The 23,112-nt window shown below is 41.6% G+C and overlaps 1 protein-coding gene across 1 annotated transcript in view; it reads right to left on the bottom strand.

Moving 5' to 3' along the window:
- LOC109464878 (spectrin beta chain, non-erythrocytic 1-like) overlaps positions 1 to 22,023 on the bottom strand; it is a 24,319-nt gene extending 2,296 nt beyond the window's left edge. The window contains 30 exon segments of the mRNA XM_019761968.1: positions 1,193 to 1,353; positions 1,821 to 1,887; positions 2,932 to 3,180; positions 3,780 to 3,877; positions 4,494 to 4,598; positions 5,665 to 5,756; positions 6,254 to 6,477; positions 6,656 to 7,011; positions 7,473 to 7,736; positions 8,015 to 8,053; positions 8,055 to 8,220; positions 8,855 to 8,985; positions 9,208 to 9,285; positions 10,424 to 10,624; positions 11,115 to 11,204; positions 11,711 to 11,807; positions 12,773 to 12,811; positions 13,592 to 13,719; positions 14,130 to 14,393; positions 15,300 to 15,446; positions 15,922 to 16,012; positions 16,796 to 16,968; positions 17,675 to 17,695; positions 18,268 to 18,480; positions 18,697 to 18,847; positions 19,782 to 19,861; positions 20,155 to 20,220; positions 21,040 to 21,090; positions 21,392 to 21,439; positions 21,901 to 22,023. Of these exon segments, the coding sequence (XP_019617527.1) occupies positions 1,193 to 1,353; positions 1,821 to 1,887; positions 2,932 to 3,180; positions 3,780 to 3,877; positions 4,494 to 4,598; positions 5,665 to 5,756; positions 6,254 to 6,477; positions 6,656 to 7,011; positions 7,473 to 7,736; positions 8,015 to 8,053; positions 8,055 to 8,220; positions 8,855 to 8,985; positions 9,208 to 9,285; positions 10,424 to 10,624; positions 11,115 to 11,204; positions 11,711 to 11,807; positions 12,773 to 12,811; positions 13,592 to 13,719; positions 14,130 to 14,393; positions 15,300 to 15,446; positions 15,922 to 16,012; positions 16,796 to 16,968; positions 17,675 to 17,695; positions 18,268 to 18,480; positions 18,697 to 18,847; positions 19,782 to 19,861; positions 20,155 to 20,220; positions 21,040 to 21,090; positions 21,392 to 21,439; positions 21,901 to 21,960 (3,950 nt within the window). The 5' untranslated portion in view covers positions 21,961 to 22,023.
- Positions 22,024 to 23,112: the final 1,089 nt, after the last annotated feature.

Genomic DNA, 23,112 nt, shown 5'->3' on the forward strand with positions numbered 1-23,112 from the left:
TAATTGTCAAGAAAGTGCTGTGTTCACTAAACTTGAGACATTCAAATATGAATTGAACAATAGTTTCCGGATGCTTCACGCATGTATGAAATCTTCCATATCTGATACTATCATGAAAGTTCATCTGTTTTGGTAGTTACATGTTTAAAGTTAAAACTTTTGGTCCGACACAAAAAATTCTCTCACCTAGAGCTTTCGACCAGTCACTCTGGTCTTCCTCAGTAGACTGACCCAGTGAAGCTTGTCACATGGCTTCTTTGAAGTGTGACGTCAACACTGGGTCAAAGGTACACATGTATCCTCACTGGGTCAGTCTACTGAGGAAGACCAGAGTGACAGGTCGAAAGCTCTAGGTGAGAGAATTTTTTTGTGTTAGACCAAAAGTCTTAACTTTAAATACGTAACTACCAACACAGATGAACTTTCATGATAATATGTACATCTTAATGAACTACCACTTCCTTTTCATTGATACTTGGGCATTTACAAGCCAAATAGTTTCATTAGTTTGGTACAAAACTGTAGTAGGCTATTGTACAGTAAGATTCTTGAAACTACCTCAAAGGCTTGCCCAAAATTTTAGCAACATTACACAATTCAAGGCCAGCTGCCTTCATCATTTGTGTAACTCCTCGCCACATGGTCAGCCAGGTTTAAGTCTTTAAATGGTTGCATTGTGAATACTTCATCTCCATTTTTTTTCTGTTTGCAGCTGAAACCTGGACTGCTAAAAGTTGTGATTAGGCCACACCAATTTAATTTTTTATTCCATTTTTTAAAAAATCGTTTATTCCATTTTTTTCTGATTTGCAAAAAACAATTAAATAAAAAATTTTAGGTTCTAAATCAACTGCAAAATGCTCAATGAAAGACATATTTTGGCCCCAACAGTTGAAGAAAGTCTTCCTAGTTGTTTAAGTTTTTCAATGTAACTATGCAAACTTTGTTTCATTAAAAGTTTAGAATCTATTGTTTTAATTATAAACCAGCCTGGTATGTTGACTTCATGGCTCATACCGTAACATTTCCGGCTATCATGGGGTGCCATGGCCTGTTTTTTTTATTTTTTTTATTTCGCCCGTTCGCTTCATATTTTTTCTGAAAAAATTCGAGAAACAACAAATTAAATTGTTGTGGCCTCAGCTGCACATGTGTGTCTGTAGGTGCACTGTAGTTGTGTCTGTACATGTACCTGTTGGAAGCCTTCTTGGCGTGAGCCTCCCACTCATGTTTCCTGTGCAGCATGCCCTCCATGGAGGGTTCAGCCTGGCCGGGCTCCCCGCTGTCGTTCACCACGGGTTCAGCCGACGGCGCCGCTTCCTGTGCTGCCTCATGTTCGCCGTTCACTACGGGCTGCCGGAAATCACACAAACCACGTTTTCACATTGAAATACACAAATGATTGTAAAAAAAAATACCAATAGCATAAATATGATCATCATATTATCTTTTAAAGGCATAAAAAAATGCAATTTCAGTATGGCAAAACTGGATTTTCAAAGTCAATTTTCTGGTCATTCTTTTAATGCAGCAAGTTGAATCAATCCTATCCCACAGCATACTGATATCTGTGAGGCAAACACATGATGTCACTCGTCAATGGTTGCTTGTTTTATATCGTCGGCTAATTCTAGTTTTTTATGGGTAGTAGCAAAAAAATAAAGTGACTCGCATAGCTTGTTTTGGGGCTATTTCAAATGTTTCAAGTAAGAAGTGTCAATAGCAGACAGATTTCCTCATCCACAATTTTTTTTTTGTTTTGCTGCCCTGAAATTGCATAGGATGCCTTTAAAAGACTGTTGATGAATCCACACACGTACCTGTTGCTCTGGGGAAGGTTTAGCTGGCTCAGCCACTTCTCCATCCACCACAGCCTGTGCCTCCTCCCTGTCAACAATAGCACCACAAAAATCAGACAGGAACACAGCCCAAACCAGCAAGCATACTCATTGGAGATTTTTCACTTTTCTCATAAAGAAGCCATAGTGGTTTCATTTACTCCTCGTGGCTTGTTTTACAAATCGTTAAACTTTGCTCAAGCCATTAATTCAATTGACGGTACTTCCAATGCTATATTATTCTACAACAATAGACAAAACATACTTTAGATGATGTCACAGAAGCATAAAGCAGTGTTACCTAAACCTAATTACAAGTAGCCAGCTGCAACAAGCTGAAAGAGATTGTCAAAACTACAAACTATACAAATTACTTTCCAGATTAATGCAGAATTAGTCGTAAATATTTCAGAATCTATATTTCATCAATAAAGATTGAGACTTTGTCTAGCATAACAAACTTACATGATTTATATTCTAATTCTAAGGACAGCAGAATTTGTATCATTTTTTGCACAGATCTACAGCTACTGCTTGAATAATCAGGACAGAATAAGAGGCAGCTAGATAGGCTTAGTTGTCTACACAAGGTCCACAGTATTTCCCTCTACCACGTGTGTGATTGGCATTTGCATTATCTGGATGAGTGTGTTAAATACTGGTATGACGGACATGGTACAGGTACATGCACAGATGTTATGATGATGACAGGAGCATGCATGTAGTAACAATGATTGCGCAGTGAGGGCAGTTTGCTCCTTGAAATGCCAGAATCACGGCATGCTGGAAGGTGATGCGGGTGTTTATATATCGCATGCATGATGAGTAATGAACATTTATTATCGACGGGCTGTTATTGATTTGTGTTGTTATTGACAGGGTGGATGAGAAGTTAACAACTTGGAGACTGGAATGATGCAGTCCATTCCTTAGCATGGTCAAATAAGGTGGCACCAGCAGCACCAATGAAAAAAATAATAAACATAAAGGTTCCATATTTTAGAGGAATAATTTTGATGCTGGTTGTGCAGGCCTTGCTAAGGACTGGGCTCCAGAGTTGTTGTTGTTGTTGTTGAAATCATGGGAAGTGTACCTGGCACCAGTGTCAACATTAGTCTCAGGGTCAGTATCAATGTCAGTGGAAACATCCAGGTGGGAGGGTTCATGCTCGTCTTCCACGGGGGTGTCGTGCACCTCTACCCACATCGGGGACCCGGGCTCCGCAAACGACACGTGATGCTGCGCGTCAGGCTCACTTTCCAGCACATGCTGCTGGAGCGAGGCTTGGACAGCCTGCGCTTCAGCCGGAGGCTGCCAGGTGGCCTCGTCGTCAGAGTCATGGCTAGTGTGTATGGTATATCGAGGAAGGTTTATGCTGACTTTTTAGGGGGGATTGTTAGATGGAAAACCAGCAGCTTGCAAACCCTCCAACTGAAGGAGGCACCTAATTTGCAGGCTGCTGATTCATGTTATGCCCTCACAATTAACCAGGGGTTTACTTTAAGATAAACTTTTAGTTTGGTTCCACTGATTGGAATCTTCTTTTAAATGTTAAGGATAAGTAGAAATAAATCACACATGTAACAAGGAAACAATACAACACAAAATGTAAAACATAAGGTAATATTACAAAATAGAAACATAAAATTTTAGCATAAAAACACAATACTGAAATTAAGTATGAATACAATAATAAATAAATAAAATTATAGATTGTTAATAACTGTTAGAGTTTATAAGCAGTGATGGCAGTTTCTTTACCGGATTCTCTTGTCAAATACTTTGTTTCTTTTGGATTGATTGGATAGATATGAAGACTATGTGGTGTTGTTTATATATCATGATGATGTTAGTTCCCACTATTGTTTCTGTTTGGGAATGGGGTGTGATGGGGGGGGGGTGCTCCAGTTGTACATGGTCTACACATGGTCCTGTCTTTACCTTGCAGGAGATTTTGGTGGAGAGACGGCTTTGGGGCTCTCTGGGTGTGTGCGGCGGAACTCGTCCTCCTCTGTCTTCTTCTTTTCCCGCAGTTCAAGCTGGAAAGAGAGAGAACAGCTCTTATTTCTCTTCTTAAAAAAAAACTGTACTACATCCTACAACCCAAAGTCAATCGAAAGCAAACATCAGAGAAAGGTTGATATATATGTCAACAGCGTTCTTGCCACACTGAATGTTTCCGTCATCTCAATGTTGTTTGACGTAATATTTTGAGTGCCGAAAAGCGGTTTCTGGGGCATGTTCCCCCGGGAAAATGATAAAAATCTTGACCATCTGAAATGTTATTTTTTTGCATTGAGGGGCAAATTTTGCCTGTAGACTAAGCTTAGTTTAATGACAGCTCTTTCCACATCTTCACATGCCGATTTTTATCCATCAAAGATATGGGTTGGACCAAATTTTTGTCTGTCAGAGTGTAGTTATTACACCAAATAATAAGAACCCCCCATGAAGCCCATTTTTGGCCTTGACAATGCGCATCACTAAGACAACCTGCCTACCAAAAATCGTGAACCTCGTACCATGCCTTCAAAATGCCTGCATAATCTGCCAAACAGTACCAAAACGATTTCATAGCCTTCTGTTGAAGGCAATAAAAAGACGGACGCTGGCTAGAACACTGCATTGTAATTAATAATAAGAAAGTCCACGTACAGTGGTAAGTCTTTCCAGGGCGGTGAAGCGCTCCACCTGGGTGCCTGTGGACTTCTCGAACGCCTCGTGTTTCTTGATCAGTTTCTCCACCTCAGCCACAGACTCCTGATGGGGAGGAGAGGTGTTCAGTCACACAACATGTCAACAAGACTACATCTTTGATGCTGGTACTCTTACAACATTCAACACATGCAAGTTAAGACTTTCAGACCAACATTTCAAGGACATGCGGTAACAAAACTTCAGCATGTTATCCTCAAGAGCATTATGACGGTTTTATCCTTAATTATTGAATTTGATGTATATTATTAAAGCCAGCATTCATAAACATCGCTATAATTTCTTTAAAACATCTGTGTTATCCAAATTCCCCCAAAAAAGTTGGTTATCATTTTTTAACCTTTAGCACACTGACATGATACACCCATCAGGGACACAACTTTAGAATCATGAAGGTGAAGAGGGGTACAGCACTGCTTTTGAGGAATTTCCTGGTATTGATAGTAGTAAGTAGTGCTGTGTACCTAAACCCACATTTAGGTTCAGGTCCGGATTCAAGTCCAGAGGTTTAGGTTCAGTTCTGGACTTGTAAGTCCGGACCTTAACCCATGGCATATACAAAATTGCATGTTGGCAACCTTGCAATGCTGTTTGGGCAAAACTTTGGCCACATAACATGGAGGCCGATGCTAAAACGATGCCCGATGGCAATGTTTTCTTCATTTTGCAGCAAAGATTTTGCAATTTACGGAGGGTTTTAGGTGGTTTGGAAAGAAAAGGGGTATGTGAAATGCTTTTTTTTGGTAATAAGTCCGGACTCGGTTCTTGACTTTTAGTTTTTTTTTACTTGAACCTAAACATTCTTACAAGTCCGGATCCAAGTCCAGTGAAGCGGTACACAGCATTAGTAGTAAGCATTGCTGTAGAATATCACACTGAAAATTGTACATATATATACACCATACCAAACACACAAAGCCTAACATGTAAGGCAGGATAGATACGTACTCCCAGGTTGTCCTTGCGAAGGTAAGCGTCCTGACCACTTAGCCACGACTCTGCCTGCGTGGCATCTCGAGCAAACTGGTATACCTCAAGCACTGATTGAGAAAAAGCACAGCCCAGCGTTACACAACATACAGCCACATACACAAGTGGTACATGTACATACTCCCAGATTCTCTTTGCTAAGGTAGTTCTGGACGGACATAAGCCACGCCTCGGCCTGGGACGCATCCCGTGCAAACTGGTACACTTCCAGCACTGAACAGGGAAGGGGAATAGTACAGTAACAGCAGTCACGCAAACTTTCAAAAAACAAACTGGAGACTTTGTCTAATTAGACTTAAGCTATGCATTTCAAAGTCTTCTTTCTGAATGTTACCATTGAAAACATGTGCTTCTCTCTTTTTATATCATTTTCTCTTCCTTTCTATGAGTCCTCAAAGTTTTAAGTCACCAATTCAATAAAATTCTCGTAAAATCTAAAGCAAACTGTGTCAAGTCAGTGATGTATAAGTGTTTAGTAATGAACAACTTCAGAGTAATTAAAGTATAGTTATGAAAGGTATATAGTTATCACAGCTTACATGATAAAAAAAGACTTGTTTTCTTCTTTTTGCTAATTTGTGGACTTTCTTAGTTTTACAATTACACAGACTCGTTGAAATATTGTCTCTGACTACTTAATGGATTTAGGCAAACTGGTCCTTGGGTATGCAGTCAACAAAAGAAGTAAACAGTGGGACAGAGGGACTCACTGATCTGCAGGAAGTCCCATCTTCTCTCCCAGGCGTCCACCATGGTCTTGCGCTCCTCCTTCAGCTGCACCAGTTTCTCCTCCACGTCCTTGGAGGCGTAGTGTTGCCTCTCGATCAGACTGTTGCCCAGCTGGATGCACTCGGCGAAGCTCTCGTCACGAGCGTTGATCTCGGCCTCCACGCTGCGGTGGTTGTCCATCAGTAGTTCCACGCCCGACACATCTCTGTAGGGAAGAACACAGTTACAGTTACAGTAGTATCTCAGCACAAAACACATCAGCACTAATGTGTGGAACTATGTCAAGAGACAAAGAATAGACATTTACTGATCAAATCATCTAATTTGACAGATGTTTTACAATTAACTCTGAATCAAGAGTGCTTTCTGTCAGCCAAGCCCACCTAGGCCTCTCATCCGTGTTGATCTGCCTGATGATCCCCTCCATCCAGAGCATGAGGTCGCGCTGCATGTTGAAGAAGCGGTGGAGGTCCAGCGTGTCGCCCAGCTTGACCTTGCGGCCCTCCACGCCCATGTTCAGGTTGTTCCACGCCTCCAGCACCTCCGCCTCGCGCTGCTCGATCTGCTTGGCCTTGTCGCCGGCGTACGCACACTTGAGTCGGTTGGCGTCCTCCTGGACGGCCACCACCTGGGACCCAATGGCCTGGATGTCGGCTTCAAACGTGGTGTGCTTCCTCTGGAGGTCTGTCACGCTGGCGGCGTCACGGCCTAGTTCATCTGACATGGATTGCTGCTTCTCCTGGTGGAACAACACATTGCAGATTGCAGACTTCAGAGAAGTATTTGGGGTTTTCAGGTTCACCACACTTTCTGTGTCTGACCTTTTGACTTTGTCTGCCTGTCAGTCTTCCCCACCCACCTGCTGTCAACATCTCAACTTTACCCCATTCTTTATCAGACCTCCTGTCCTTCTATACTTACATATTATATACATATTATATATTACATATTATATACAGTGTATACTATTCTTATATAGTGCCTATCAATCTTACCCCCCACCCATGTGCTGTCAACCATCAATGTCAACAAAAAGATAAACTGACACACAAACAGGAACCCAAAACAATACTTCCACATCCAAAGATAACAAGCGTTAATTTATCCATAAGAAATCAGTGTATATGGCAATACTACATGTCATTATAGTATTGTCCCCACTACTGTGACGAGACATGCAGTAAGGCTCGACTGCCTGACCTGTATTCTGCCCAGGACTTCCTTGCAGTCATAGTAGAATTTGTGGAGCTCGTACGACGCTGCCAACATCTGCGTTCTTGTGTCGATGAGCTCCAGGAGATCCGCCCAGGCCTCGTTCAGACCGTCCTTCCACTCGGCGATGGTGGCCGCGTCAGAGTGGCCCTGGTCAATCAACTTGTCGCAGATCTCGTTTGCCGCCGCCACGCGCTCCGACCCAATGTTTCCTGTGTCCCTGGCAAACTCTCGGAAACGATCCTGTAACATCTGATGGAACAAAGAAAGCACTTCAGATTGTGTTGAAGTATCTACCAGTCATCCAGCAAGTATTTTTGGTTTTCATGACCTTGAAGTTCACCTACCTGCTAGAAGCATTTTGGGAACTATGGAGGGGTTGTATGATGTAAGTTGAGTATCACACCACTTGTTTAAGGCACACGCTCCTCAACAATCAATTGTCAAAATCATCTCCCACCCACCAAGAACCAAAAGCAAATTAGCACCCATAAACTCTTACATACAGTGTATATAAAAATTGTGCTTACTGTAACATGCTCGTAGTCCTGTCCCAGCTCATGTGATCCCTGCCACCACCTCTCTCTCAGCGATCCACTGCTCCAAGTCGTCCACTTCCCGGTTCAGCTGGAAGAGCTGCAGCGTCTCGTCCAGCTTACCCCGTCTCTCCTCCGCCAGGTGCTTCAGCCCGGCGTACAGCTTGTCAATCTGTGCCTGCCGCGTCGCTATTCGGTCGCTGGGGGACAAGAGACATGCATCTTAAATTCATTTCATCTCTAACTGTCCATTTTATGACGACATCAGAAAATAATTATTTACCACCGTGTCCAAAATGCTCCCTTACTTCCCCACCATTCCCTACCACAGAAAAACAATTCTACTACTAAAATCAATAGAACCCACATATTATAGAAGAAGTGGGTAAATTCGTCTTCCATTGCCTAAAAAGAAGAAGTCAAACCCAGTAAAACTAGCACCATGTATGTTGTAGAATATAGTATAATGCTAGACGTAGATATAGTCTCACATACCACTGTATTTAATGCTAGACGTAGATATAGTCTCATGTACCACTGTATTTTTTTTTTTTATGTTGTTTGTAACTGCAATTAGCCCTCGGGCAAGTAGTTGCAATAAACTTTCTTAAAACACAAAGCTTTCCTCACAAGTAAGGTGTAGAAATTAAAACACCCAAGCGATGCATGGTTAAATATGAAAATTAAGTACATGTACATTGTTTGTAACATTTGTGTGCTCTGCAATATTTTCATTACATTTTTCAGCTTGGAGGAAAATTAGGCTAACAAAACGTTAATCTTACGATATGCAAGGAATTCTATTAGATCATTAGAAGAGGAGACATTCTATACCTTTCTGGATGGTTTTCTGCAATAAGGTTGCGACTGGTTTCAGACAACTCGTGGACTGTCTGTGCATAGTCCTCGATGGTGTTCTCAATGCCTTCGTGTTTCTTCAACATGGCGTTTGCACTTGGTTCATCCTGAGAGAGACCGAGGGTTAGTTCAAGTACAAGACAAGCACCTGAAGGAAAATGTACTGCTGCTGGTCGAAGTACGAATTATACTTAAATATCAAGATACAAACAAAATCAAATCTAGGGGATGTACCCACAGAATTTTTAGAATATTTATAACAGCAGTACTATATTATTGGCTCCGCCCCTGAGGCATGGCCAAAAAACAACAACATGGAGGTTTCCCACCTTTGCTCTTTCCTCTGCCATCATGTATAGCTCCTGCTCACTCATCCATGCCTCTGCCTCGGCCACATCAGTGTAGTACTAAGGAAAAAGACAGGAACAAAACCTTTTACTTTTTTAGACCTTTTGCATTTAAGTCAAATTGTTGTCACACAGTGTTCCAGCCCATGTGACAACAGTAGCAGTATCACACAGGTTCCATTTGGTCATCTTATGGGCTTCTACATGTTGCGTAGAACACATTTTGCCTGCGCCATGTTCGCCTCTTTCGAAAATTCGAATACCAGATTTTGGGCACTGGAAAGGATGTTGTTTTATTTTTTGTTTGGGGACACAAAATTTTGGCACATGAAATGCATTGCATTGAAATGTGTTTTTTCAGGTGGATATGACATACATAAAATGCAACATGTCATGTTCCGCATCACCCTCAGTCCCAGCCCCCTGCAGGTCAGATCTCCCTTCTACCATGTTATATTTTGAGTCGTTGTTTTTATTCGTTGCTCGTCGTGAATGTTTATCATATAGATGCAGAGGCATGTTCTTCTAAATAGGTACATTCTTTACTTTAACGCATGTGTGTATATTGTGTAAGATGTGATATTGGAGTAAAAGCTTCACGCATGCGTGTAAGATGTAGTATTTGAATAAAAGCATTGCTCTTGAAAGCTCTTTGTTTCCTCTGCTGATGCCGGTTTTGAAAGGTCCTGTTTTTTGTCGGAATGAATTCCCATGGGTGCAATTGGTTTGTAAGATTTGGTGTAAGATTTCAGAGCGAGTGAATCTGGTGTGGCATGAGTTCGTGTACGTAATGGACCTATACCATTTTTACGTCACAGTTCGTTTACCTGTTCTTAAGAACATTCTAGAACTGTCAGTTAAAGAATAAAGGTCATTTCAAAGTTTTCAAAGTAAGGTATGTTTGATTTTTTGCTGTGTCTAGTTGTGTTGACACAGCATTACATGCCGTATGGGTGATTTAGTTGTGACATTAGACGAAAGTAGTACTGTATTAAAAGCCTTATATTAGGCTAACGCTACACAAACACACACCTCTCTACGCACCCCTGTACAATATAAACGTCGATTGACCGGCATTCATTGCGGTAAACAAACTGTGATAATGGTATAGGTCCATTGGTTTGTAAGATTTGGTGTGAGATTGTGAAATGTTTTCTGTGTCCAATATTTGGCCACTACTGTTATATTTCACCCTCACCTGCTGTGCCTTCTCAGAATCCTCTAACCGCAGCTTGCGAGCGTCCACCTCGTCGATGAGCACGGCCCACTGGTTCTGCATGTCCTCGATCTGGTGCTCGATGGCGTCTGAGCTGGGGTGGCTTCTGCTCACCATGGCCTGCCCGCGCTCGCAAATCTCGTCAATCCTCGGCTGGTGTCCGTCAATCTCCGCTCTCAGCGACTGAAACACGACAAAACTTCACTACAGGCTCTATTGAAATCAAAAGCAGAATGGATTTTGATAACTCAACATTTTGAGTAGTGCTGTGTACTGGTTCACTGGACTTGGATCCGGACTTGTAAGAATGTTTAGGTTCAAGTCCAAAAAAAACTAAAATTCAAGAACCGAGTCCGGACTTATTACCATAAAAGACCATTTTACATACCCCTTTTCTTTCCAAACCACCTAAAACCCTCCGTAGATTGCAAAAACTTTGCTGCAAAATGAAGAAACCATTGCCATCGGGCATCGTCAAGTACCGGCCTCCATGTTATATGGCCAAAGTTTTGCCCAAACAACATTGCAAGGTTGCCAACATGCAATTTTGTATATGCCATGGGTTTAGGTCCGGACTTACAAGTCCAGAACTGAATCTAAACCTCTGGACTCGAATCTGGACCTGGACCTAAATGTGGGTTTAGGTTTAGGCACTAATTTTGAGTCTACTGACCTGGTTCTTTTTCATCAATGTCTGCACGTTGAGCAGGCTGTTTCCGTGGTCCCGGGAGGTGGCCTGAGGCATCTTCTCTGCTACCCACAACTGTGTACAGACATCAATACTCCATCACTCAACCTAACTACTAAAAACACCACAACAACAGAAACTCAGGGTGGAATAATACTTCAACTGCTTGTCAATGCCAAGAGGTCCTTAAACTTGTTTCCTCAGGACTGACTTTTTGTATCTTCCTGGTATTACATGGTGCAGCTTTAAGTTAACCTAAGTGCAGTTCAATGCACGAAAAATGTTTTTGTTGATGTTTTATAAAGTTTTCAAAGGCAACATGCGTATTGTTATTGTGCCTTATTGTAAATAATAAGCAATTCAGCTTATAGCTACTATGTACTACCTTTTAAACCATTCATTGATTCATTGATTCATTGATTGATTGATTCATTCATTCATTCAGGTTGTGTCATAATGAAGTGTTGGAAGTCTCCATGCTTGTCCATGCCTGGTAAACTTAGAGATTTTAGATATGCTGTCTATTACATGTTTTTATGCTACAGTTGTATGTTCTACCATACTGCAGAGTAAAACAGCACCTTCTCATCCTCCACATCCCTGTGGAACTGATGCAGCTCCTTGGAGGCCTCCAACATTTTCCGTCTGCCTGCCAGTGGTCCCTCCAGCTGGGAAAACCTGGTGGGGACAGACCACAAGCAACACTCCATCACCAACTATGCTAGCACTGCACACTTTCAAATCAACAAATCAAACAAATCGAACAACATTTACTGTAGAAGGAAGAGAACTTCCTGTCATTGGAAAAGAAAGAGATCTTCCATCACGAAGATTTGAAACTTGTAGTGTCCGATTTTGGCCTCCAGTAATTTTCCAAGGTCTCAGTAAAGTTAAAAGCGGTGAAAACATTTGATGGGCTACGAGTATGACAGACACCCATCATTTTCACCTTAAGTCATCCGTATGATCAGACAGATAATAAAGATTGTAATGTTAGAGTTGTTGTAGCTTGCGCCACACAATAGTCAGTATGCCTTGTAAGTTAACACCAAAGCAGTAGGTAGCTAGTCAGGGCTCCTGACTGCCACTGGTTTAGTGGCAAATGCGCCTAGAATTTTGACTGGTGCGACCATATTTGAAATCATGGTGCACCTATTAAAAATTAAGACCAACAAGAGGTTCTTTGGTTTGTAAGCAGGTGCTTCCCCGTGGATTATAATCCCAGAGACCAGTACCAATTATACACGCAAATCTAAAGGGTAAAAACTGGAAATCCCACTGTGCTGGTTGAAAACATTTTCTTGCTTGTTTTAGCTGTGATTTGGTTGGGGAAATACTTGAGGAAAATATGATGGTAGCTACTCGTAGCTTAGATTTTCACAGAAATTCCTTAGGTTTACTTGCTTTAAGCTCCAGGTAGAAAATGCATGTAGAGTTTGTATCATGTATTTTTTCTTGTTGAACTTAGTGGGGAACCTTAACGAAATTACGTGGATATTTTTCTGGTGGTGCGCCCAGATTTTTGCTGGTGCACTCAACTGTTTTGGGCTGGGAGTACAGTGCTCCTCAGTCAAAAAGTTAGTCTGGAGCCCTGCTAGTAGACATTTGATCTTGGCATGACTTCCCCCTAAGTACCCACATACCGTTCCTTCACCGACTCAGAGGTAGCCAAGCAGGCCATACTGTACGGATGAATGGGAAATGAGGGAGGGGGGTGAGAGTCAAAGCCATGCTGAGTGTCAGAAGAAATCACAAGGTAAAGAATGTTCATTAGGAACAGAGAACATATTGTTGAGATGCCATGAATACCTGGCTTCAACTGGAGAGCAGCTACTAACGGAAAATAAAAACAAAACAAAACATGGCATGCAAGTAAGTCGTAAACACTTAATTGGCCGACAAGCTGCCTTTTAACTGTACACAGTGCCGTCAAAGTTATTTTGCTGATATTTCATGCAGTTTAAGTTCCAATCATGCTGCTTTTAGATATGCCATAAATTAAGACAGTATAAGCTCAAACATTTTTCTGTTGCCAAACATACAAATACTGTATACATAATTTTAATAACAAACATTGTGTAAAATTTTATTTTCATAAAATCACAAGTCATTTTAAATACATAACTGGATTTTTTTAGACACTGGCTCCTAAAATGATTGGTTCTGATAGGACCAATAATTATACTTTTTCTTTTTATTTTGGTATCTTTCATTGTGTACCTAATTAAAAAGAAGTTTGAAAAAAATAGTAACGAAGTTTGAAAAAAAAACTAAGTGCAGTGAATTGAATTTACAAGATTTATGATTTGAAATGTGATAATCGTACGGTAAAAATCAAAGACTCTTTTTTTTGTGCAAAGTGGGGGACAAATTTAAAGGCTCCGCCCCTGAGGCATGGCCAAAAAGTGAAGATTGGTTGGAAGATGTTTGATTGGTGTGGCAATCACTGCCGTGTGACATACCTCTCCTCAACCTGCACTCTCTTTCCATCAACCTCATCCACAATGCTGCCCTCGTTCCTCAACACCTCTGCTTGGTTCTGGAGCTCCAACATCTGCTGACGCTTGATGTCAACGTCCTTCTCTAGAAGCTGAGTACAGAAACAAACACAATCAAGACAAACTGTAGTTTTGGGAACATTTATGGACTAAACTAGGCAAATTAATATGTGCAACTTATACAACGCATTAAGAAAATGATGGTTTGATAAGACCATCATCACATGAATTTGATCGTGCCTTGCGAATTCTTTGCTATGGATGTGTGCACCACCTAGTGGTTCACATGAATATTGCACAATGTACGTTATTCCATGCAAGGTTGAACCAGTGCAGTATAATCTACCACCAAAGGCTACAGGATAGAGCTGTGAACCTAAACAAATTTTAGGTACAGGTACAGTACCTAAATAGGTATTTTGGACCTGTACCTAATCAAATTTAGTGGTACAGTACCGGTACACTACAGAAAGTCAAGAAAAGAGTAGAATGAAGAGTTCACCTGTTGTCTCTTCAACAAGATGTTGACACTAGTCAGGTCATGTCCGTACTCCTCAGACTTGACCTGTGTGTCGATGTCGTTGATCCAGGTGTCCACGTCGTCGCAGCTCTGTGCGAACAGTTCGGCCTTGTTGGCGTCAAACAGCTTCTGTGCCTTGGACTGGGTGGTGTTCTCCAGCTCGTCCCACTGCTCCTGCAGCTGGCGCAGCCGGTCGTTCACCACGTCCGCTGTCTCCGGCTTCTCGCGAATCAGGTCGTCACCATTCTGAAACCACAGTATTATATTTATGTCGTACCTGGGCAGCGATTACGTTCGATACGGGTATTCCGGCCTGTGTAATTACTAGCGGAACGCCCCGGGCTTCCAAAGGTTCCATAGAACGATATTAACGCATTTCGCCCTAACCGCGTGCACCGCTTTTGAACATTCAAATACAAAATTTGGACGTTGGAATTGATGTTGTTGCATATTTTGGGTTTAGGGACACCAAATTTTCGCTCCTCTTGCATTGAAAGGCATGTTTTCTTGGGTGGGTATGACATAAATAAAATACAACACAGTGTATTCCGCATCACCCTCGGTCCCGGCCCTCCTGCGGATCGGATCTCCCTCCGGCCTTCAGCTGATCCGACGCGCGCTCGGGCTGGTACCTTGGGCAATACGGAATACCCCGTGTTGTATTCTATAATCATTATGTATCATACAGCACAAAACAGAGAAACCTGAGACAATGTTTTTCCTTTAAGGCATCCAATGCAATTTGAGGGCAACAAAACTGGATTTTCAAAAGTCTGTTTTTCTGCTCATTCTTTTAATGCAGCAAGTTGAATTAACCCAATCCCACAGCATACTGATACCTGTGAGGCAAAAATGTGATGTCGCTGACGGAAAACAGTTTCTTGTTTTGTATCGTACGCTGGAGAGATGCCTCATGTAGCTTGTTTTGGGGCTACTGGGTATTTCAAACACATGAATTAATGAATGAAGATGAAACTTTGTGGTCAGAAGTAGCAGTACATGTCAATATCAGACAGATTTCTTTATAAAAAATATCTTTTTAGTTTTGCTGCCCTGAAATTGCATAGGAAGCTCATTTGTGACATGGCTGTAGGCTGGTTGATGGGAAAATGTTCAGATTTAAAACATGAGAAGTTGTGGGTGATGTCGTACCTGGTGCACCTTGTCCAGTCTGTCCTTGTTGGCTGCCAGCTCGGCCATGAAGGCCTGGTGCTTCTGCCACTTACTGTGGAGGTTACGGGTGCCCTCTGGTAGGGCGTCCTGGGCTGTCAGTAACTTCTCATTGATCCAGTAACCCAACTGGGAGAAAAGTACAAAACAGTCATTAACAACACAAGCAAGGCACCAGTTTTTAAGCAGATGCTCAAACAAGACTTGAGTGTCTTAACTGGTCACTTTCAATTTTTGTTGAAATGTCAACAAGTATCATAAATCATGGTCTTTTTTCATTTTGAGTAAAAAGATGCTCAACCAAGTATCTTCTCGAATTTGTTTATCAATTTCTATAGAAAAGATGCTCAAATTAGTATCTTAAATCATGGTCTTCTTTTGTAGGAAAGATACTCAAACAATTATCTCAATTGGCCCCTTTTTCTGTTTGCTGTTAAAACAAGTATGTTTGATTAATAAATATGGTATTTTTTTTTTGGGGGGGGGGTCAGAAAAGCATGTATCTTCACCCATCTCTACACACGTCAAAAAGACAAACTACCAGTTTGAAAACTTTGACAGATGACAAGTCAACCTGTAGATAGAAACATTACTGTGTCCTTACTTCATCACACTCCTGTAGGAATTGTTGAAGTTGTAGAGCGTCTCGTAGCTTCTCCAGATTATCGTCTGCTAATTTTCTGTTGCCATCTCGTCTGTTCAACAAAGACAACTTGTCAGTCAGCTCGGAAATTAACTTAAACAAAGATAATCAAATCAACAACTAGGCCACACCAATTAAATTTCTTGGTTAACGGATTCGCCCGCTTCATTTCTTTCTGATTTGCAAATAAAAATAAAAATTCAGAATCAACTGCAAAATGCTGATATTTTGCCCTGAACAGTTGAAAACAGTCCTTTTCAAACTAGTTGTTACAGTTATTCCATCTTTCAATGCAGTGGTATCATTAAAAGTTAAAAATTCATTGTTTAAATTTTCAACCAGCCTGGTGTGTTGACTTCATGGCTCCTATCATACCATTTGGGGCCATAATAGGATGCCTAGGCCGGTTTTTATTTTAATTTTTTTTTTTGCCCGCCCGCTCCAATATTTTTCTTGAAAAATCTGTTAACCAAGAAATTAAATTGGTGTGGCCCTAGACAACCAATCAAAACTTGTTCAGTCAATCTTGCCCAAGCGACCACCTCTATAAGCTGGCCATCTGGGTATAACAATCACTCTTTTCGGTCCCAATTTATCCCCCATAGACATAAGCCTTAACAGATTTGTGTCAGTGGGGCTGTCTGTTGTAAAATTGGGCGGAAATTGTCCTGTCCTGCTGCCATGCTTTTTGTATAAGAAGACCACTTGTCTAAGAAGACCACTTTGCCTTGGTCTCCTGGGTGGTTGTCTTATACAAATTTTGACTGTACATGATTCATTTTAAATATTAAGTACTAGATTATGTTTCCAGACAACAGTGAGTGTATTTGCTGACCTATCCTGTATGGTATCAGCCTTGCTCTTGATCTTGTCTGCTGCGTAGTGGTTTTCGTCCACCAGCCGGTTGGCAAACTGGCACACGTGGTTGATCTTCTCGTCGTTGGCCTCCATGGTCTGCATGAAGGCCTCCTGTTTCTTCACAGCGCTCTCCGCCGCCTCCAGGGAGTTCTGAGGATCCACACAGACAGTCAATTTCTTGCAAGAAAATGTGTGTGAGCTTTTCACAGTGTAGTGTCTAGTGCTGTGTACCTAAACACACATTTAGGTTCAGGCCCAGATTCGAGTCCAGAGGTTTAGGTTCAGTTCCGGACTCGCAAGTCCAGACCTAAACCCATGGCATATACAAAATTGCATGTTGGCAACCTTGCAATGTTGCCTGGGCAAAACTTTGGCCACATAACAGGGAGGCAAACACTTGATGATGCCTGATGGCAATGTTTTCTTTATTTTGCAGCACAAATTTTGCAATCTGTGGAAGGTTTTAGGTGGTTTGGAAAGAAAAGGAGTATGTGACATGTTTTTTTTGTAATCAGTCCGGAATCGGTTCTTGACTTTTAAGATTTTTTGGACTTGAACCTAACCAAATTTACAAGTCGGGAACCGGTCCAGTGAACTGGTACACAGCACTAGGAGTGTCATGCTCTTATGGTGTTGATTTCATCGTTAGATGCAGAAGCAAGGCAGCACAAGCATTAAGGACTCCAGCAGGCAATGTTGTCATGCTTTTCATTCTGCACAATTAGGAAGGACTCATGATTAGCAATCATATTACAACATGGCATTGCAGAAGCAGGCATTAGGTGTTATTTTGCGTGCTATTTTTCAGGTCTTTTTTTTTTTTTTATTTATCTGCGGAGGAAGCACAGGCCCATACCTGGTCCATACCCGAGCGTCGCTGTGTTGGGCAGGAGGGTGAGGATAGGAATATCAATTAGACATGGCACATGGGGAGGGGAGGGAGGTGGAAGAACAGATTTGCTGGGATTAATCAAGCAAAAGCTAGGTCATGTTCTAATATCTTTAACAGCTGTTTTAGAACTACTCTTAACTGCTATTTTATGTCACAAATGAATATATATCAACTTCTGAAAAACATTAATGAACAATAAAAGAATATACTGTAGCATGTTAATGTAGAAAACTATTAGGCCTATCATTGACAAATCTCAACTTGACGAGTGCGCTATTACTTAAAAAATATATCCTGTACAGCATTATACTATCAAGTACGACATAATATACAGAAACGTTGCAATGTGATGCAATTTAGCCGTTTTAAGTTAAAACTTTGATCCAACACAAAGAAATTCTCTTACCTAGAAAGAGGTGACAGAATTTCTTTGTGTTGGATCAAAAGTTTTGACTTTAAACATGTAACTACCAACACAGATTTCATGATAAATAATTTATCTCTTTTCTCTGTCAGACCATGTTGTTAAACTGTAAGATGCTGTGTGGTGTACATACGGGAGCGTCCTGCTTGGTGAGGAAGTGTTCCTGGTGTGCCAGCAGCACCTCCGCCTGCTTGGCGTCCCTCAGGAACAGCTGCTCGTTCAGACACTGGGACAGCATCTCCTGACGGTTGTCCCACATCTTGTGCAGGTCCTCCCAGCCCTCGTCCAGCGCGCCCAGACGCTGACGCAGGAACATGTACTGGGCATCCGTCTGGCCGTTGGTCACCTGTGCACCAACACAAAACAACACTCAATGACAGAAAATTTTAGTACTCGGTGAAAACTCACTCACTCACTCACTGGGTCGAGCTTCCATCGGTTCCAATGACTGCTCTCCATCTCTTCCTATCCTTCATTTCTACCATCAGGTTTTTCCTGTCGAGCTGGGTGTCGTGTCGGATGGCTTTTTGTATGCCTTTTTTTTAGAATAGCTCTGAGTCACCTTTTCTCCCATCTCCTTCATCTTGGCGTAGTCCTCCTCGTACCCGTCGATTTCTTCCTTGATGGCAGCATGCTGTGTCATCAGTTTCTCTGCTTCTGCTAGGTTGTTGGGGATGTCTTCTGAGGCAATGGCTGTCTGTGTCTGTGTCAGCCTGGGGGGGGGGAACACAGTTTTGTAAGGAAACAAATGTTTCAGCTTTAGCTCACTGAAGAGCTAATCTCCTACAGTAACTGGTTGTGACAGAGAACACAGACATTATGTACAGTACTTACATGCAGGTTCATTGCACCAGGGAAATTCCCCTAGCTCTTTTCAACAGGCACAATCATGGACTACAGCTTAATGTCCTGTCCTGAGGACTTGCAAGTGGAGGACTACAGTGGAGTGCATGTACAGGGGTGCCAGAGTATACAGTGCAATTTTACGGAATACAGTGCAATTGTATTAGTATACAGTGCAATTTTACGGAATACAGTGCAATTGTATTAGTATACAGTGCAATTTTACAGAATACAGTGCAATTTTACTAATGACGTAACCTGGGCCCGGCTTTTCGGGGACACCGCTGACGGAGCGTACTCATATATTTCTGTGTTTTTCGAGCGAACTTGGACCGTTCTCGTAGATAGACCTTTAGTCAAATCACTACATACTGTACACAGGGCATGTTACTACACAGGGATCATTTTGAACTCGCTCGAAAAAGGTATGTGAGTCAGCGGCGTCCGCCATCTTGAAACTCAAGAAAAGCAGGGTCGAAGGCACGTGATTCAACGTCATTAGTAAAATTGCACTGTATTCCGTAAAATTGTACTGTATACTAATACAATTGCACTGTATTCCGTAAAATTGCACTGTATACCAGTAAACTTGCACTGTATTCCGTAAAATTGCACTGTATACTCTGGCACCCCTGATGTAGGGTGAGCAACAACACCCGGTATTTGAAATCCCCACCTCTTGGTCCAGAGGCAGGGTTGCTAACCACTGGACTACACACACCACTTACAACTGCAGTGAAACATACGGTCACAACAGGGATGAAGATTGCCCTGATGCATCTAAAACGTTGTACATAGACTCACCAAGCCTGGAAGTTGTCTAAATCTTGCAGGAATCTCTGCAGGTTGCCGGACTCTCCTAGGGCTTCATCTCGCTTCTTCAGCTGTAAAAAAGAAATCAGAGATCTCAAGACTCTCGGAAAGTTGCTTTTCTTTTCGTGAATGTATTGGAACCGTGGTGTTGATCTTAAGATGTATTCTAATCGGGTATTACAACATTAAATATCAGTCATTAGTCAACTCACCATTGGACAAAACAATACTTCTATTCCCGGATGTGAAAATTAATATGGTATCATTTCGACACAATTGTGAGATTTCAACATTTTTCAAATGCTATAATCTATTTTTCTTTTAGAGTAACACAATGTGATGGTTGGTGACTGTTGATACTTACAATGACTCTGAGTTCCTGCCACACGTCCTGGATCTGGGCAATCTTCTGACGGATGGCATCAGCCTCCTGAAGTCAAGACAAAAGGTACCAATCTCTTATAACATGTCTCAACACATCCATAGAGTCACCCGGACATTTTGTTTCACCTGACACTGTAAGGATTTTAGACACTGAACAAGACTATTTCTTGAGAGGGGTGAAGGAAGCCATATACATCAGGGCCCATCACCCTTCATTGAACCGCGACGGGGGCCGACATCGTCTACCAGATACCTTTGACGCAGTGTTGACATCACACTTCAAAGAAGCCATGTGACAAGCTTCACTGGGTCAGTCTACTGAGGAAGACCAGAGTGACTGGTCGAAAGCTCTAGGTGAGAGAATTTTTTGTGTTGGACCAAAAGTTTTAACTTTAAACAGGTCTCATATTCAACATTAGAAACACTACCGGGATTCTAATAAACTTTCAATCAATGGATTCAATCAGGATAACCAATAGAAAGGGGAGCAAACTGATATAATTCCAAACAAATGCATAATGAAACTCGAAACGTTTACTGTTTGGACATAGATCAGCTTTTAAGATTATTTACACAATGTCATGGTTCAATGACAACAAAAAAGCTGAAAACTTTTGCTTTACTGAAACTGTTTGCTAAATATTTCAACCGGGAAGTTAAAATAGTTTTCCTCTTTTTAGGGTACATCAAGGTACACTATATTGTCAGGGACTTTCTGACAAGGGTAGTTTGAAATCCTATTTCTTGGTGACTAAAAATAGTGTACATGTACATCAGATGCTTTATTTACCAACATGTAGTACCGTTATCTTTTTAAATTTATCATAGGTTCAACTATAAACCTTCTGAAGTAAGGATGCCATACCTCGGGATGTTCCTCTGCCAGTTTGTCTGCTTCCTTCTGCAGAGCATCAAGCTAGTGGGAAGGGGAAAAATTGGGTATCATACTGTATAATGGGGAAACATTCAATGTGCTTCAGTAATATACTGTATAGCTCACATGCCACACCACACCACTCAATACATGCAGCTAACACTCCAACACCAAGCAGTCAGAAAGGCAGAAAGATTATATAATAATGAAAAAAAGGAAAGCAAGGAGGTATGCACACAAGAAGTAGTATAGGAAGGCAAAACTAAATACAGTGCATGGGGCAGGCATAGGACAACAGCAAAGAGATCACACAAACACGCATGCAGACTTTCCAAACGTGTACCTGCTCTTCAATCAAAGGCAGTTCTTTTTTCACCCTCTCTACCACTCGCTGTGCACAGAGAGGCACACCCATTGGTGAGGTGGGTAAATGAGGGGGGCAAATGCCTCTTTGTTGCTTAACAATTCAATACTGAAGCGTGTACCCACATAGAGCTTCCCCTCTCACCAATGGGTGTCAAGTCACAGGCAGACAGACAGATTGTATAGCAACAAGTCTGTTTGTTGAAATATTGGCACAAACAAAGCAGCGGTACAGACAAAACAACACAAAACAACAAAAGGCAACAACAAACACAGGCAAAGCATTCAAGCACATTGCAGTCAGCAAAAGGCACATATACATCTCTCATGTCTTGCTAAGGATTCTTTGCAGCATTTCAAATTCACTTACACCTTTCTTCATTCTTTACATATACCAACTTGTATTCAAAGAAAATCAGAAGAACGAAGCCTACATATGACTTTGAGATGAAGAAATGACTGAAAATGTGGATGACAGTTAGTCCTGACCTTGGCCTGGATGGCTGCGAGGTCCCGCTCCATGCCGGTCAGTCGGCGCTGCAGTGCCATCACACCTGCCAGGTCATTCCCCAGGTCTTCTGTAGACGAGATCAGTTTGGCCTTGTCACGGATCCAGGACTACAGAGAAAAACAACACAGTGTTAGACCATGTCAACGGCTAAGGTCTATGGGAGAGTACAGTCAGCAATTTGAATGAAACTCTAGAACAAGATTTGTCCAACAATGATAAATAACAGCCTCCAGTTTAATTCCGGACTTCCAGTTTAATTCCGGACTGGCCTCCCATATCTCAGCCACCTTACACCCTGATGGGCTAAAATTGCAAACTATAGGTAAAAATGATGTAAGAAATACGTAGCCACCATCGATTGCCCCCTGGGGATTAATCTAAATTTGCAACATTATGCATAATTATGCATAATTATGCATAATTATGCATAAGGGTTTGAAGGTTATGCATAATTATGCATAATGGTCAAGAGTTATGCATAATGCTTCAAACAGTTATGCATAATTGTTCATAAGGCTTCCAAGGGTTATGCATAATTATGCATAACTGTTCTCAGGCTTATGCATAATTATGCATAACTGTTCTCAGGCTTATGCATAATTATGCATAACTGTTCTCAGGCTTATGCATAATTATGCATAATAGTTGGAATTTTCCAAGTTACGCTCTGTTTACCATTGGTTTTGCTGTTATATCTGTTGTGTTGTGTTGACTGTAGTTTGTTTATTTGTTTGTTTGTTTGTTTTAGGATCTCCATCAGTGTGAATTTCACACTACTCTTGTCCGTAGTGAATAATCAGATAAGTACTAGTATTTGGACCATCGCACACCAGGGCATGCCCCTTCTCTTTTTCAAAAGGTGTGGTTTGTTACAACACTACATGGACTCTTAGCTGGTGAGTTACACTGGCCAAAAGGTGGCCAAGGTTTAACTGGCCTTTCTTATTAGGTAGGTCAACTTCTCTCTGTTTGTAGACCCCGTTCACCTTCAAAAAGATGGATCCGGATTGACCACGGACCCCGATCGAAATTATTGAAATTCAGTCAATCCAGATCAGTTTTTGCAGTGTGAACACTCAAATCCAGATTGATTTTCTCCCATCCTGATCCAAAAGTAATCCACCTCGAGGAGGTAGTTCAAGACACTTGCGGCGGGATCAGGCGTAACCGCGAGTGTGAACACAAAATGG

This window comes from Branchiostoma belcheri, unplaced genomic scaffold (genome assembly GCF_001625305.1).
Source record: "Branchiostoma belcheri isolate BF01 breed outbred unplaced genomic scaffold, Haploidv18h27 scaffold142, whole genome shotgun sequence".
In the NCBI taxonomy this organism is placed as follows: domain Eukaryota; kingdom Metazoa; phylum Chordata; class Leptocardii; order Amphioxiformes; family Branchiostomatidae; genus Branchiostoma; species Branchiostoma belcheri.